This window comes from Symphalangus syndactylus, chromosome 16 (assembly GCF_028878055.3).
Source record: "Symphalangus syndactylus isolate Jambi chromosome 16, NHGRI_mSymSyn1-v2.1_pri, whole genome shotgun sequence".
In the NCBI taxonomy this organism is placed as follows: Eukaryota; Metazoa; Chordata; class Mammalia; order Primates; family Hylobatidae; genus Symphalangus; species Symphalangus syndactylus.
The window spans coordinates 47,129,647-47,143,091 of NC_072438.2; the positions used below are offsets into that span (position 1 = coordinate 47,129,647).

General features: G+C 42.5%; 1 protein-coding gene across 24 annotated transcripts in view; it reads right to left on the reverse strand.

Moving 5' to 3' along the window:
* Window positions 1-3,231: 3,231 nt before the first annotated feature.
* The window catches only part of RBM47 (RNA binding motif protein 47), a 261,367-nt gene continuing 251,153 nt past the window's right edge, over window positions 3,232-13,445 (reverse strand). For 19 of the 24 annotated variants that reach the window (XM_063619828.1, XM_063619823.1, XM_055246453.2 and 16 more), the window contains 2 exons: window positions 12,239-12,450; window positions 3,232-6,091 (listed from right to left, as the gene is read on the reverse strand). In XM_063619828.1, the coding sequence (XP_063475898.1) occupies window positions 5,852-6,091; window positions 12,239-12,450 (452 nt within the window). In that variant the 3' untranslated portion in view covers window positions 3,232-5,851. The remainder of the gene's footprint in view (window positions 6,092-12,238; window positions 12,451-13,445) is intronic. The other 5 variants (XM_063619835.1, XM_055246460.2, XM_063619834.1 and 2 more) reach the window with 1 other exon arrangement.

The window sequence follows — 13,445 nt, forward strand, 5'->3', positions numbered from 1 at the left end:
TTTTTTTTTTTTTTTTTTTTTTGAGACGGAGTCTCGCTCCGTCGCCCAGGCTGGAGTGCAGTGGCGCAATCTCGGCTCACTGCAAGCTCCGCCTCCCGGGTTCACGCCATTCTCCTGCCTCAGCCTCTCCGAGTAGCTGGGACTACAGGCGCCCAGCACCACGCCCGGCTAATTTTTTTGTATTTTTAGTAGAGACGGGGTTTCACCGTGGTCTCGATCTCCTGACCTCGTGATCCGCCCGCCTCGGCCTCCCAAAGTGCTGGGATTACAAGCGTGAGCCACCGCGCCCGGCCCCAGCTAATTTTTTATATTTTTAGTAGAGATGGGGTTTCACCATGATGGCCAAGCTGGTTTTGAATTCCTGACCTCAAGTGATCCACCAGCCTCAGCCTCCCAAAGTGCTAGGATTACAGGCTAAGCCACCACGCCTGGCCAACTCATCTCATTTTTATAATAACCTTATGAGGTAAGGATTATTATCCCTATTTTACCAGTTAAGAAACTGGTGCTCAGAAAGGTAAGGCATCATCTTCAAAGTCTCATGACTTGCAAGTAGCAAAGCTGGGGTTTCACCCCTAGACATTCTGACCACAAACCCAGCCTATTTTAGTAGTCCATGGCACTTGCTCATACAGGTAAGCATTTGGGTAATCACATTTGTCCCCTAAGTTTATTGGCATGAAGAGTTAGAAACAGGAATGCTGGGTACTAATAAGTGAAAAGAGGAGACAGGAGGAAAGGCTGTATCCAGTCCAGGAGCTTAGACCTTGGAATTGAAGTAAAACATTTTGCGGATGTCCCCTGAGTCTCTTTCTATATTTAAACCTAATCCTCCCTTTGACTTTGGGGGTTCAGAAATGGTGAATGTGTCAAGGAAAAGGTAGGATAAGGTGAGAACATCTGTGTCATCCTACCCAGTAGTTTTGTAAAAAGCTGAAGATGGATTTTGTTTTTAGGGTCATGGTGTCAAAACGTTATTTCATCAAAACAGCCATGCCAAAATGTCACACTTCCTATGACTTAAAAAATCAAATCCAAGGCCAGGCGCGGTGGCTCATGCCTGTAATCCCAGCACTTTGGGAGGCTGAGGTGGGCAGATCACGAGGTCAGGAGATCAAGACCATCTTGGCTAACATGGTGAAACCCCGTCCGTACTAAAAATAGAAAAAGTTAGCCGGGCGTGGTGGCGGGCGCTTGTAGTCCCAGCTACTCCGGAGGCTGGGGCAGGAGAATGGTGTGAACCCGGGAGGCGGAGCTTGCAGTGAGCTGAGATTGCGCCACTGCACTCCAGCCTGGGCGACAGAGCGAGACTCCGTCTCAAAAAAAAAAAAAAAAAAAAAAAATCAAATCCAAACAAAACAAAACAAAAAACTCAAATACAAAGCCTCAGTGCCCAGAAGGCTTTATAATAAAGAAATCATATAAAAATGGAATATACAAGGAAAATCAGATGATGTTTTCTAACTCTTCTTTCAATTAAGTGCTTTGCATGTTGTCATGACAGACATTTTTGTAATCAAAAAAATGAGGCATTTAGAACCTGGGACAAGGAGTCTTCAGCATAGACTTTTTTTTTTTTTTTTTATGACAAGGTTTCACTCTGTCACCCAGGCTGGAGTGCAGTGGCGTGATATCGGCTCACTGCAACCACTGCCCTCCTGGGTTCAACTGATTCTCCTGCCTCAGCCTCCTGAGTAGCTGGGACTACGGGTGCCACCACCATGCCCAGCTAATTTTTATATTTTTAGTAGAGATGGGGTTTCACCATGTTGGTCTTGAACTCCTGACCTCAAGTGATCCACCTGCCTTGGCCTCCTAAAATGCTGGGATTACAGGTGGCAGCCACTGTGCTTGGCCTTGAATATAGATTTGAGTCCTATTACCAGCTGTGTGATCTTGACCAGTCACATATCTTTATCTGTCCTGCCTGTTTCACTGAGTTCTTGTGAGGTCCATCTGAGATTAAGGAAGCCTAACAGCCCAGTGAATCACATGGTCATAGTCATTATCCTCATGTGACACGCTATTGGCCTCCTCATTTTGATTGTTAGTTCTTTTTCTAAAGAGATCAATCTAACCTGAATGTGATCCTGCAACTTGAAGACCTTTTGTACTTGTTTCCTAGAACAAGAAGATCAGCAGATCTTGTTGCCCCTAAAAACACTGCCTAATAAGCTGTCATCTTGGGAAGTTTCCCGGTCTGTTCTACCTCTAAAAAGGCCTTTATCTATTTAAGAGGAAGCAGAAAGTTAGAATTCCAAGAATGCAGGTTGGGAGGCCATAGTCCAGGTTTAAATCTAAGAAGGTAAAATTCTTAATCACTGGCAAATCCAAGTGGAACTTTATTCTATTGACAATCCACCACCTTCCCTTCTGTCATCTGATTGGCTTTGATGATAGATACTGTCTGAAGTTAGTGATGATCTCTAGAGAAAAGGAAAGTGTCCTGTTAACCTTGCTATGCACTGTGAAAAGGAGAAACAAGAAGGTTTTGGTTTCAAATGCAATGACCAACATCAAGGTCATCCCAGCACTTTCATGAGACCATCAAAAAACTCAATGTACATCAACTCTCTCCATTTAAAATTCTGCGTGTAAAGCCTTTGGGATTATAAATCAACTTTGGCACTGAGGGTAGTGACAAGCTTTGTCACATCCTATTCCAATCCAGATTTCAGTATTATTTGAGTGTTCAATCTCCTACCGCTTGAGCCAAAGTTTGAGGATACTCATAATTCACAATTCAGCTATGTAACCCATCTTTTTTTTTTAGACGGAGTTTTGCTGTTGTTGTCCAGGCTGGAGTGAAAGGCATGATCTTGACTCACTGCAACCTCCGCCTCCTGGGTTCAAGCAATTCTCCTACCTCAGCCTCCCACGTAGCTGGGACTACAGGCACCCACCACTATGCCTGGCTTATTTTGTTTGTATTTTTAGTAGAGATGGGGTTTCACCATGTTGGCCAGATGGTCTCGAACTCCTGACCTCAGGTGATCTATCCGCCTTGGCCTCCCAAAGCGCTGGGATTACAGGAGTGAGCCACCACACCTGATCAATGTAACCCATCTTCAATGGTAGTCCCAAGACAAACACATGACCGTAACTTGCTGATTTCTCCAACGGAAAATATCGAATTAGCCAATCCTTTCTATGCTGTAAGGCTTTTCCTAATTTTTTTTAGAAAAAATAAATCAGTATAAAGAAAACACAATTTAAAATAAGGTCTTGTGATTGCTTTAAAGAAAGCTTTATTTACTACATACATCCTAAGAATGTACTGTAAATGGAGCAAGATCTAAATAAAAGCTTTTCAAATATAAAGCAGCTAAAGTTAACTAAACCACTAGCAATGTTTGAAAACAGAACTCTAAAACTTTTTTTTTTACATTTATATAATTTGTTCTTAACACTAAAAAAAAAAAGTTCACATTTCAAGTTATAAACTTACCTCAGTAGTGTACGTGAAATGGTTTTGAAACAGTAGGAACAGAAAAGTCCCAGATAGGAGGCTCACTGATACTTAATTGGCCATGTCACCAACGTTTGTTTTTAAGGGAGTTTGGTGGTTGCCATGTTAAGGTATCATTGTTTTTTTATTCTCTTTCTTTCCTTCCTTCCTTCCTTCCTTCCTTCCTTCCTTCCTTCCTTCCTTCCTTTCTTTTCTTTCTTCCTCTTCCTCCTTCTTCTTTTTTGCAAATAATTTACAGGCATATGTAAAATACAGTAACAATACTGGGTCACAGTTTCGTCCAGTGAAACTCTGTGACAATCCTTCACTAGAAGGAGAGTACTTTTTTCACACAGTCAGGGGATGAGGATCTGATCCGAATTACATTTTGCTGAGTCACTCATTCCAACAGATTTGAGTTTGAATGCAGCTTGTGGGGTACATCATCAGGAACATTGCACAATTACTTTATGTCATTTAAAAGAATGATGGAAAGGAATGTTAGGGGTGCTTAAAGGCCTCAGTGGGCACTCAATAATTTTATAGAATAGTTAAATAAATATTGCTTACACATAAAAACTCATCTCATTTCAAGATGAGGGGGAAAAAGGCATTTGGGAATCTCTTAATTTAAAACAAAACAAAAGTACTTGCTAAGGGCATGATCCTCTTATGAATCCACAAGAATTCAGCCATCAACAAAAATCCCGTGAGTGGAAAGATTGTATGGATCTCTAACATGACATAAAAACGCAACTGCGTACTTGCTACCTTATTGCACACCTCACTTCCTTGATTGAGCCTTTAAAAAAAATTCCAAGTTGATATATTTTTTTTAAAAAGCAGATGACAATCTTAACATTTTACTGTATTTTACATTCACTCTGCTAAACAAAAGCCTTTAAACAGGCACAAAACACTGCAACAATACATTAACTTCCTAATAAAACAAACCTTTTTAGTAACATTGAAATAAAATGGTTTCATTTTGCATTAAACTACATACCATGAACTTCTGCAACATAAAAGGACTAAAAACAAGCATTAGAAGATATTTACAAACTATCTTTAAACTTCTACAGGTCTCTCCTCCTCCTCCTGGATGTGCACACCCCAATTCAGTTCACCCATCAAGTGCACAGCAAAGGAAGAGAGGCCCATTTAATAAACATAATGTTTCCAACACCCTTGAGGACCATGGACAGTTTTGCATGAAACATGGTAAGGCAACTAGAAGCATAACTTTCTGCTGACAAGAGTCTCTGGGGGTCTTGTCTACGATAACATACATTCTTTGTCCCTACAAACTCATACTTCAAAAATGAATAAAAGCATTAGAAATGGCATTAAAGTTTTATATTGGGCAATTAAATAGCTATGCAAAGGTGTCTTATGCAACTCGATTAAAACCTTGTGCTTACTCTGCTACTGAAAATAGCACACACAGAAGATAATACTTCCCCAACCAAACCAAAACAAAACAAAGAACAACAAAACAACAAACCCCAACAAAAACCCAGGAAGAAGTATAAAAGCCACCAGCTCCTCTATCAGAGCTATTCATCAGTCCTAGGCTTGCCAAACATTGCGGTGGGACTGGGAATCTGGGGAGGAGGGGACAGGGTGAGAGATGGCGGGGAGCAGGGGCATGTTTAAGGCTAAGGCACATGGGGAATGAGCCCCGGCTAATGGTGGCAAAGGAGAGCTTTCCAGTGTTTGGACTCAGAAGTGTGGCAAGTCTGTTCAATGTTGGCTTAAGGAGAGATCCAGTGTTTAATTTCCTTTAAAAAATAGTACCGCCATGATGATACATGGTAACACCGTCAATCCTTAATGCCAGCAGAAATACAGAGGTTTTACTCATTTTAAAATTGCACTTTCCAGTATAACCTTTAAAATAATGTTTTATGTAGTATTTTTAAGCACTACTGTTTGTATCTTTAAATATTGTATATATTTTTCAAAATAGTTCCCTAGCTGCTCAAGTGTGCTTTTTTTAATATATAGTCGATATATTATTGAAGGTACTACAAAATAGAAATCTCTGGAGTGCAGAAGAAAATAACCTTCATACTGAAAATATATCCTTAAAAAAACAACAACAACAACAACAACAAAAACCTCTATACAAATGTAGTACAGCATACAAATTTTTAAAAGATGGTATGAAGGCACGAACCATTGCAAGTCTTTTGGAAATGTATGAACGTAGGCCTGCTAAGTTGAAAATAGTCTTAAAAAACTAGTGAAAACTTCATGTATATAAAATATTTCAGAAATAAATCTGCTAACATTCTTCACTTTCAGGTTGCATGTGCGAATCCAACATGTTCCTTCTTCATAAATAGTCAAGCGTTCCTTCAGTGGTGTTTGTGTGGTCTGTCTTCGTGCTGGTCACCAGCCTCAGTATGTCTGGTAGACATCGGGGATGGGGACCTGAATGGCAGCAGCAGGGAAGGCCTGAGGTATGTAGCCTGCGTATCCTCCATACACGGCGGCCGCGGCTGCCGCATTCTTCTGTAGTGTGGCGATCGTGGCTGTGGCTGGAGCAGCAAATGGCACGTAACTGGCCCCGTAGATCCCGGCAGTGGGAATTCTCTGAATGTTTGGAGCCACCGTGTATACTGGAGTTATTGGGCGGCCCTGAGGAGAAGAGACAAAAAGGAGCCTTCCTGAACACGTGTATGTACCTATCATCCATTCATTCAACAAGCGTCTCCCAGAAGCAAGGGAGAGGAAGGCAGAGGGGCGGGCAAATAGCAATTATTGTAAGGAAGTGGGATAAGAGCCACTGAAGAGGTAAGGTGGAGCTGCATCCTCAAACTCAGTGATGCCACCTTGTGAAAGTGAGAGGCCTGGAAGGCTGAGGGAAAGATGAAATACAGTTGCCCCTCAGTATCCTCCCAGGGGACTGGCTCTAGGACCTCCGTGGATACCAAAATCCTCAGATGCTCAAGTCCCTGAGAGAAAATGGCGTATTTGCATCTAACCTATGCATATCCTCCTGTATACTGTAAAAAAATATTTTTTCGTAGAGACAAGGTCTCACTATGTTGCCCAGGGCTGGTCTTGAACTCCTGGCCTCAAGCAATCCTCCTGTCTCAGCCTCCCAAAGTCTTGGGACCCATATACTTTAAAAATAATCTCTAGGTTACTTATAATACCTAATATGATGCAAATGTTATGTAACTAGTTGTTATATTGTATTTTGACATTTGTTTCTTTTTATTGTTGTATTGTTATTTTTTATCATCTTTATTTTTTCAAGCCACGGTTGGTTGAATCCAGATGCAGAACCTGCGGATAAAGAGGACCTTCTCTGTACTGTATTTGGGAATCTTCTACTTACCATTCCACTCCATCAGTCTATGCCCCAGAGTGAGCTAGAGAAGGCAGTGGAGAATCTACCATCCACACAATTGATTTCACAGTAATTAAAAATCAGTATTTTTCCTTAAACATGGCCTCTAGATACATGCCAGCTGCCTCAACTCATACTTAACTGATGGAATACGATCTGTCTCAAAGACAGAGAGAGGAACAGACTGTGTCAACTTAGAGAAACAAAATATACTGATCTCCAAAGGGACAGCTTCTTAAGCTGTGACCTTAAAAAACTGTGACCATACACAATTTTCAGCCAATGTGATGGTTTCCATCATCTCCCACCTAAGAGATGACACCATTAATGTATACAAATTATTGTAGAAGCTTAGAGAAAGAACCAACTAATGGGGAAGTTGGAGAAAACGTCTCAGCAGCGGGGATATTTGAGCTGGGTTTTGAAGGATAAGGAGCAGTTTCCAAATGAGGAAGAAGTGGGGAAGGACGAGCTAAGGAAAGCCGCCTGAACTGTTGACAGCCAGCACTGGCTCTAGAAAAGCCCCTGCTACTTCCTTCTGTCTACTTGAAAGTGCAACATAAGATGTTTTTAGAACAAACAGGAGTACAAATGGGAAGACTGTGGTTCAGTATTTCCCAAAGTGTTTGCCATGGAACTAGTTCTGTGAGATGCTTCACTGAAAAGAGATTTTGAATAAAATAAAACATTCATTTAACAACATATTTGGTGCACCTCAAGAGCCATAGAATGCCTTGTAGTAAATGCTAGTATGGTCTCCCTATATGTTAATACATCTTCAAAATAAACGATTCAGCATAAATGAAATGGTGAATTAAAATAATTATCTCTTCCTGGATTTTTATAAAGGAATTAGCTCTAATTTCTGTTACAAAATTTGCAAATCAGAGTACCAAAATTGTGCTCAAAGGAACTTACGAACTTCTAGCCTAAGATTACTTTTTAAAACTATAATCAATAGTAATTATAATTTATAATAATTTTAATTTATAATTATAATGATAATTATAACAATTAATAACTCAGAGGCTGGGTGAGGTGGCTCATGCCTGTAATCCTAGCACTTTGGGAGGCTGAGGTAGGAGGATGGCTTGAGGCCAGGAGTTCGAGACCAGCCTGGGCAACATGGCGAAACCTTGTCTCTGCAAAAGATACAAAACTTAGCCAGGCATGGCGGTGTGTACTCCTGTAGTTCCAGCTACTCAAGAGGCTGAGGTGCGAGGATCACCTGAGCCTGGGAATTCAAGGCTACACTGAGCCGGGATCGCACCACTGCACTCCAGCCTGGGCAATGGAAGTGAGACCTTGTCTCAAACAAAACAAAACAAAACAAAACAAAACAAACCAAACCCCCAAACTCAGGCACTATTCTAAGTGCCTTATTTGTATGACAGTATTGAATCATCACAGCCACCAGTAGAGTTGGTACTATGATTATATGGAGTTGTACGGAAGTGTTAAATGACCTGCACAAAATGACACAGCTTTTAAGCAATGCAATGTGTGACTCTGGAGCCTGCATTTTTAGCCCTACGTTAACTTGCTTCTTACAACACTAAACAATGAGTGTCTCATCAGCGACATTTTACAATCAGGGAGAGGAGCTCCAGAACTGGAAAGACTGTGGTTCACAGCAAGACACGAGCCATCTTTTCCACGTGTAGACGTAGGTTTAATAACCAGTGCCAAAAGGGAGAGGAAATGGCAGGGAAGGCAACATGTGAGAGAGACTTTTCCATGTGCTACAGGCCGGCCCAACACCTGGGTTCAGGCTGCCCACTCCAACACCAAGTTTTGCACAGAGACGTGCACTGGCTTACGGCCTGGAATCAAGAGTAGGTCCCCAAACCCATGGCTTCTCTTTTCATTCGTGTGATGTCCCTTTTATGATGGCATTCACCACACTATAAGGACAAAGCATGCAGAGATCAGGCATCTGATCTCCCAATCCCAATTCTACTCCTGGCCAGCAATTCTGTCTCCTTGCTGGGCCTTAATTTTCTTATCTGTAAAATGAGAATATATGGGGAAGCACTTGGTTTTGCTTTCCATGGTTTCAGTTACCCGTGGTCAACTGAAGTCTGAAAATAGTAAACTGAAAATTTCAGAAATAAACAATTCATAAGTTTTAAATTGTGCACCCTTCTGAGTAGCTCCATGAAATCTCATGACATCCCTCTCCATCCTGCCTGGGACACCAATCATCCCTTTGTCCAGGAAAACGACACTGTCTGTGCTCCATGCCCATGTCACTTAGTAGTCATCTGGGTTATCAGATTGACCGTCAAGGAACCCTTATTTTACTTAATATCAGCCCCAAAGTGCAAGAGTAGTGATGCTGGCAATTTGGATATGCCAACAAGGAGCACTAAAGGCCTTCCTGTAAGTGAAAAGGGGAAAGATCTCTACTTAATAAGGAAAGAAAAAAATCCTATGCTGAGGTTACTAAGATCTACAGGAAGAAAGAAATTTTCTATCTGTGAAATTGTGAAGAAGGAAAAAAAAATTCGTGCATAGTATATTATTAGTTTGGTAATATCTGTGTTTCAGGCATCCACTGGTGGTCTTGGAATGTATCCCCCACAGATAAGGGGGGACCAGTATACAATTGCATTAATACAGCATCATCAAAGAGCAGGAATAAAGAAAAATGCAATGATGGTAGTGGGAGAAACATTTACCCATCTTTAAGAAGTGCCTCTAGCAGGAGAATCGCTTGAACCCTGGAGGCAGAAGTTGCAGTGAGCTGAGATCCCGCCACTGCACTCCAGCTTGGGTGACAAAGTGAGACTCCATCTCAAACAAAAAAAAAAAATGTGCCTCTAATTCAGATGAAGAGTCCCTGCAGTCTTCCCTCCTGTCAAGGAGGAGCAGTTATCCTTGCTCTAACTATACCAAGAGGTGTTGTTAAATTGGCTAAACAGGAACACCCCTGAGCGCCTCCAAGGTAGGGGAGGATGATCAAAGGTAGGGGAGGATAAGCAAAGACTGCAAATAAGAACCCTGATGGTGGCTGGGTGCGGTGGCTCACGCCTGTAATCCCAGCACTTTGGGAGGCTGAGGAGGGCGGATCATGAAGTCAGGAGATCAAGACCATCCTGGCTAACAGGTGAAACCCCGTCTCCACTAAAAAAATACAAAAAATTAGCCAGGCATGGTGGCACATGCCTGTAGTCCTAGCTACTTGGGAGGCTGAGGCCGCAGAATCGCCTGAACCCAGGAGGCGGAGGTTGCAGTAAGCCGAGATCGCGCCACTACACTCCAGCCTGGGCGACAGAGTGAGACACCGTGGCAAAAACAAAAACAAAAACAAAAAAAGACAAAAACAAACAAAAAAAAACTCTGATGGCAACAGCCAGTGTGGACTGATAGGGGACAGAAATAGTCAGAACATGATTATGGTGCCTGGAATTTGGACCTGACCAAAACTCACAGTGCACATCAAAGACAAGCGTTCATGAATTTCTTAGTAAAGGAGAATTAGAAATTATTATCAGAATTCCACTAAGTACTGCTGCTAAGTTATTGTAAATATTTACCATCAGTCCACAAGTATTATAACTACACTTAGTTGTTATTCTACAGTGTCATTTACAACCAATTCCTCTTTTTGTCTTTCAGAGATCCCAAGTTAAAGAATACTTAATGACATACTGAAAGATAAATAAGCTTCAATTAGTCTGCCCTTTCTGAATAACACAGTCAAGACTAGTGTTCAGAGCGGGCAAAAGCAAGTAAACAGCATCCTACTGTGGAGGGTCACAGGCCTGCTTCTGTTTCAGAATCATTGAGGAGCTGTGCAAAATACCAGTTCTAGGACCCCAGCCCAGTTTGACTGAATTGGAATCTTCAGGGATTAGAGTCTAAGAATCTCCGTTTTTTAAAAAATGTAGGCGATGGCTCATGCCTGTAATCCCAGCACTTTGGGAGGTTGAGGTGGGAGGATCGCTTGAGCCCAGGAGTTCAATACCAGCTTGGGCAACAGAGCAAGACTTTGTCCCTACAAATAAAAAAGTTAGCCGGGCATGGTGGTGCGTGTCTATGGTCCCAACTACTTGGGAGGCTGAGGTGGGAGGATTGCTTGAACCAGGAAGGTTGAGGTTGCAGTGAGCCATGCACTCTAGCCTGGGTGACAGAGTGAGACTCTGTCTCAAAAAAATCAAAAATCAAAAATCAAAAAAAGTGGCCTGGATAATTCTTGTTCAATTGGATAAGGGATCTTGGGCCTGAGTACTTGTGATCGGTATTCACAATTCACTGCCTCACAGAGAATAGCTTTAACAAGATTTTCTTCGGTTAAATGGATGTCCTCCCTATGTCCTATGAGGTGAAGATACAAAGAAACAAAGCACAGTCTTTGGTCTGCAGGAGCTTCATTTTCCTTGGGAGATAGAACACATTGGCAGCCATAGGCCAAGTAATGATGTAGTAATGAGGAATACAAGAGAGAAATTTTCTTTAGGAGGTGGATGGAGAAGATTCTATGGAAGAGATGAGAATAAAGAAACCAGGATACACTATGAACAAAGGTGGGGAAGGAGGCCAACATGGTAAGATGAGTTTGGGAAGAGATAGGGGAACAGTGGGAGATACGGTTGGAGGAGAGGATTATGAGCATATTTTGTAAATTTTTTTTTGAGACAGGGTCTCACTCTGTTGCCCAGGCTGGAGTGCAGTGGTGCAATCACAGATCACTGCAGCCTTGACCTCAAGGCTGGTCAAGTGGTCCTCCTGCCTCAGCCTCCCCAGTAGCTGGGACTATAGGCATATGCCACCATGCCAGGCTAATTTAAAAAAAAAAAAATTGTAGAGACAGTGTCTCACCATGTTGCCCAGGCTGGTCCTGAACTCCTGGCCTCAAGTGATCCTCCCATCTTGGCCTCCCTGTGTGCTGGGATTACAGGCATGAGCCACTGTACCCAGCATAAAATTTTACATATCTATACAGATGTTCTTTCTTTCTCTCCCTCTCTTTACACACACACACATACACACACACACACACACACACACACACACACTGGGGGTTAACATTTTTTTAAAAATCTTCATTGAGTTGCAGTTTGAAATGTGAAAATGTGAAATCACTCCCTGGACTTTGTGTGTCAGCTCTTTAACAATATGAGCTAAAAATTACCCAGTGCTATTTTAAAAAAACAGATGCACAACATTATGACACTGTGAAAAATTACACGTCATTTTTGCATATTGATTCCCACCCTTAATACAATGATATTATTAGGGTAGTACAATTAATTAAAATTTTATTTTCTGTCATGCTTCAAATTCAAAATGCTTTATGTCACCCAACCGCATAGCTGTAACAGAGAGCCAGGCACACAGTAAATTCTCAGTGCTGAATACTAAATGAATCCATGTTAGAGAAAGGCTTCACACACAAATGACAAGGACTGCAATAAGAACTCTACCTGGAAAGGTGGTGGCGTCGACACAGTGGGAATGACAGCGGCTGCGGCGGCTGCGGCTGCGGCTGCGGCGGCAGCAGCACTGGCTGGGTCTGGCTGCACGGCAATGGGGCTGATCATGTGCTCCACTGTGTGGATTTTGCCATCTTCAATCATTTTAGGGGCTGGAGCTGCTGGAAACATGGAATACTGAGCCCCAATGGCAGGGATGGCTACTGCAAGAGAAGCAAGAAGGAAATCACTTTCAGTCGCTGAGGGGGGTCCAGCACTTGCTCTAAGATATTTTTTATTTTTATTTTTTTTAAACTTTTCTTTTTTTTGAGACAGGGTCTCACTCTGTGGCGCAGGCTGGAATGCAGTGGTGCGATCAAGGCTCACTGCAGCCTCAATCTCTTGGCCTCAAGCAATCCTCCCACCTCAGCCTCCCGAGTAGCTGGGACTACAGGTACAGGCCACCTTGCCCAGCTTTTTGTTGTTGCTGTTGTAGAGACAGGGTTTTGCCACATTGCCCAGGCTGGTCTTGAACTCCTGAGCTCAAGCTATCCAACTGCCTTGGCCTCCCAAAGTGCTGGGATTACAGGTGTGAGCCACTGCACCCAGCCTAAGATATTTTTTAAAACCACATTTAGAGGCCCTGGGCCTCTCCATGCTCACTATTGTTCTCTCAGTATAAGCCATGTACCCAGATGCCTGCTCCCCAAGAGGAAGGGATGGGCGGTGGCAGGTAACTCCCCCTGCCTGTCGTGGAAGAGACCCCTAGAGTTAGGCTTTTGCACCAATATTTTCTACTATTTCTACAGGAAAATCACAGTTTGAATCTTATTATTGATGTCCTACTGAGCAAGAAAGTGCCTCTGACTATGGGGAAACAGGCTTAGACGAAGAAGTGAGATCAGAGGCTTGAAGCCTACTGCCTGTGAGAGTTGGGCCGGCCTGTTCCTTCCTACTCACCTCACTCATTACCAGCCGCACTGCCTTTTTTTCACTTTCACCACTATTTAAGAAACAGGTGCTGTTGAGGGTTTCATTCTGAGAACTCAGACCTGTGTACATCCTCCCCACCCTGTATTTCAGATTTCAACATTACCGATTCAAGGAAAAACACATGGTAAAAAAAAATAGCACTTTCCCCAATTTCCTCATGTCCACTCAAAGCAGTGAAGCTGTGGAGTGATTGGCTTTTAGTGGGACCTCCCAATTCAAAGAATTT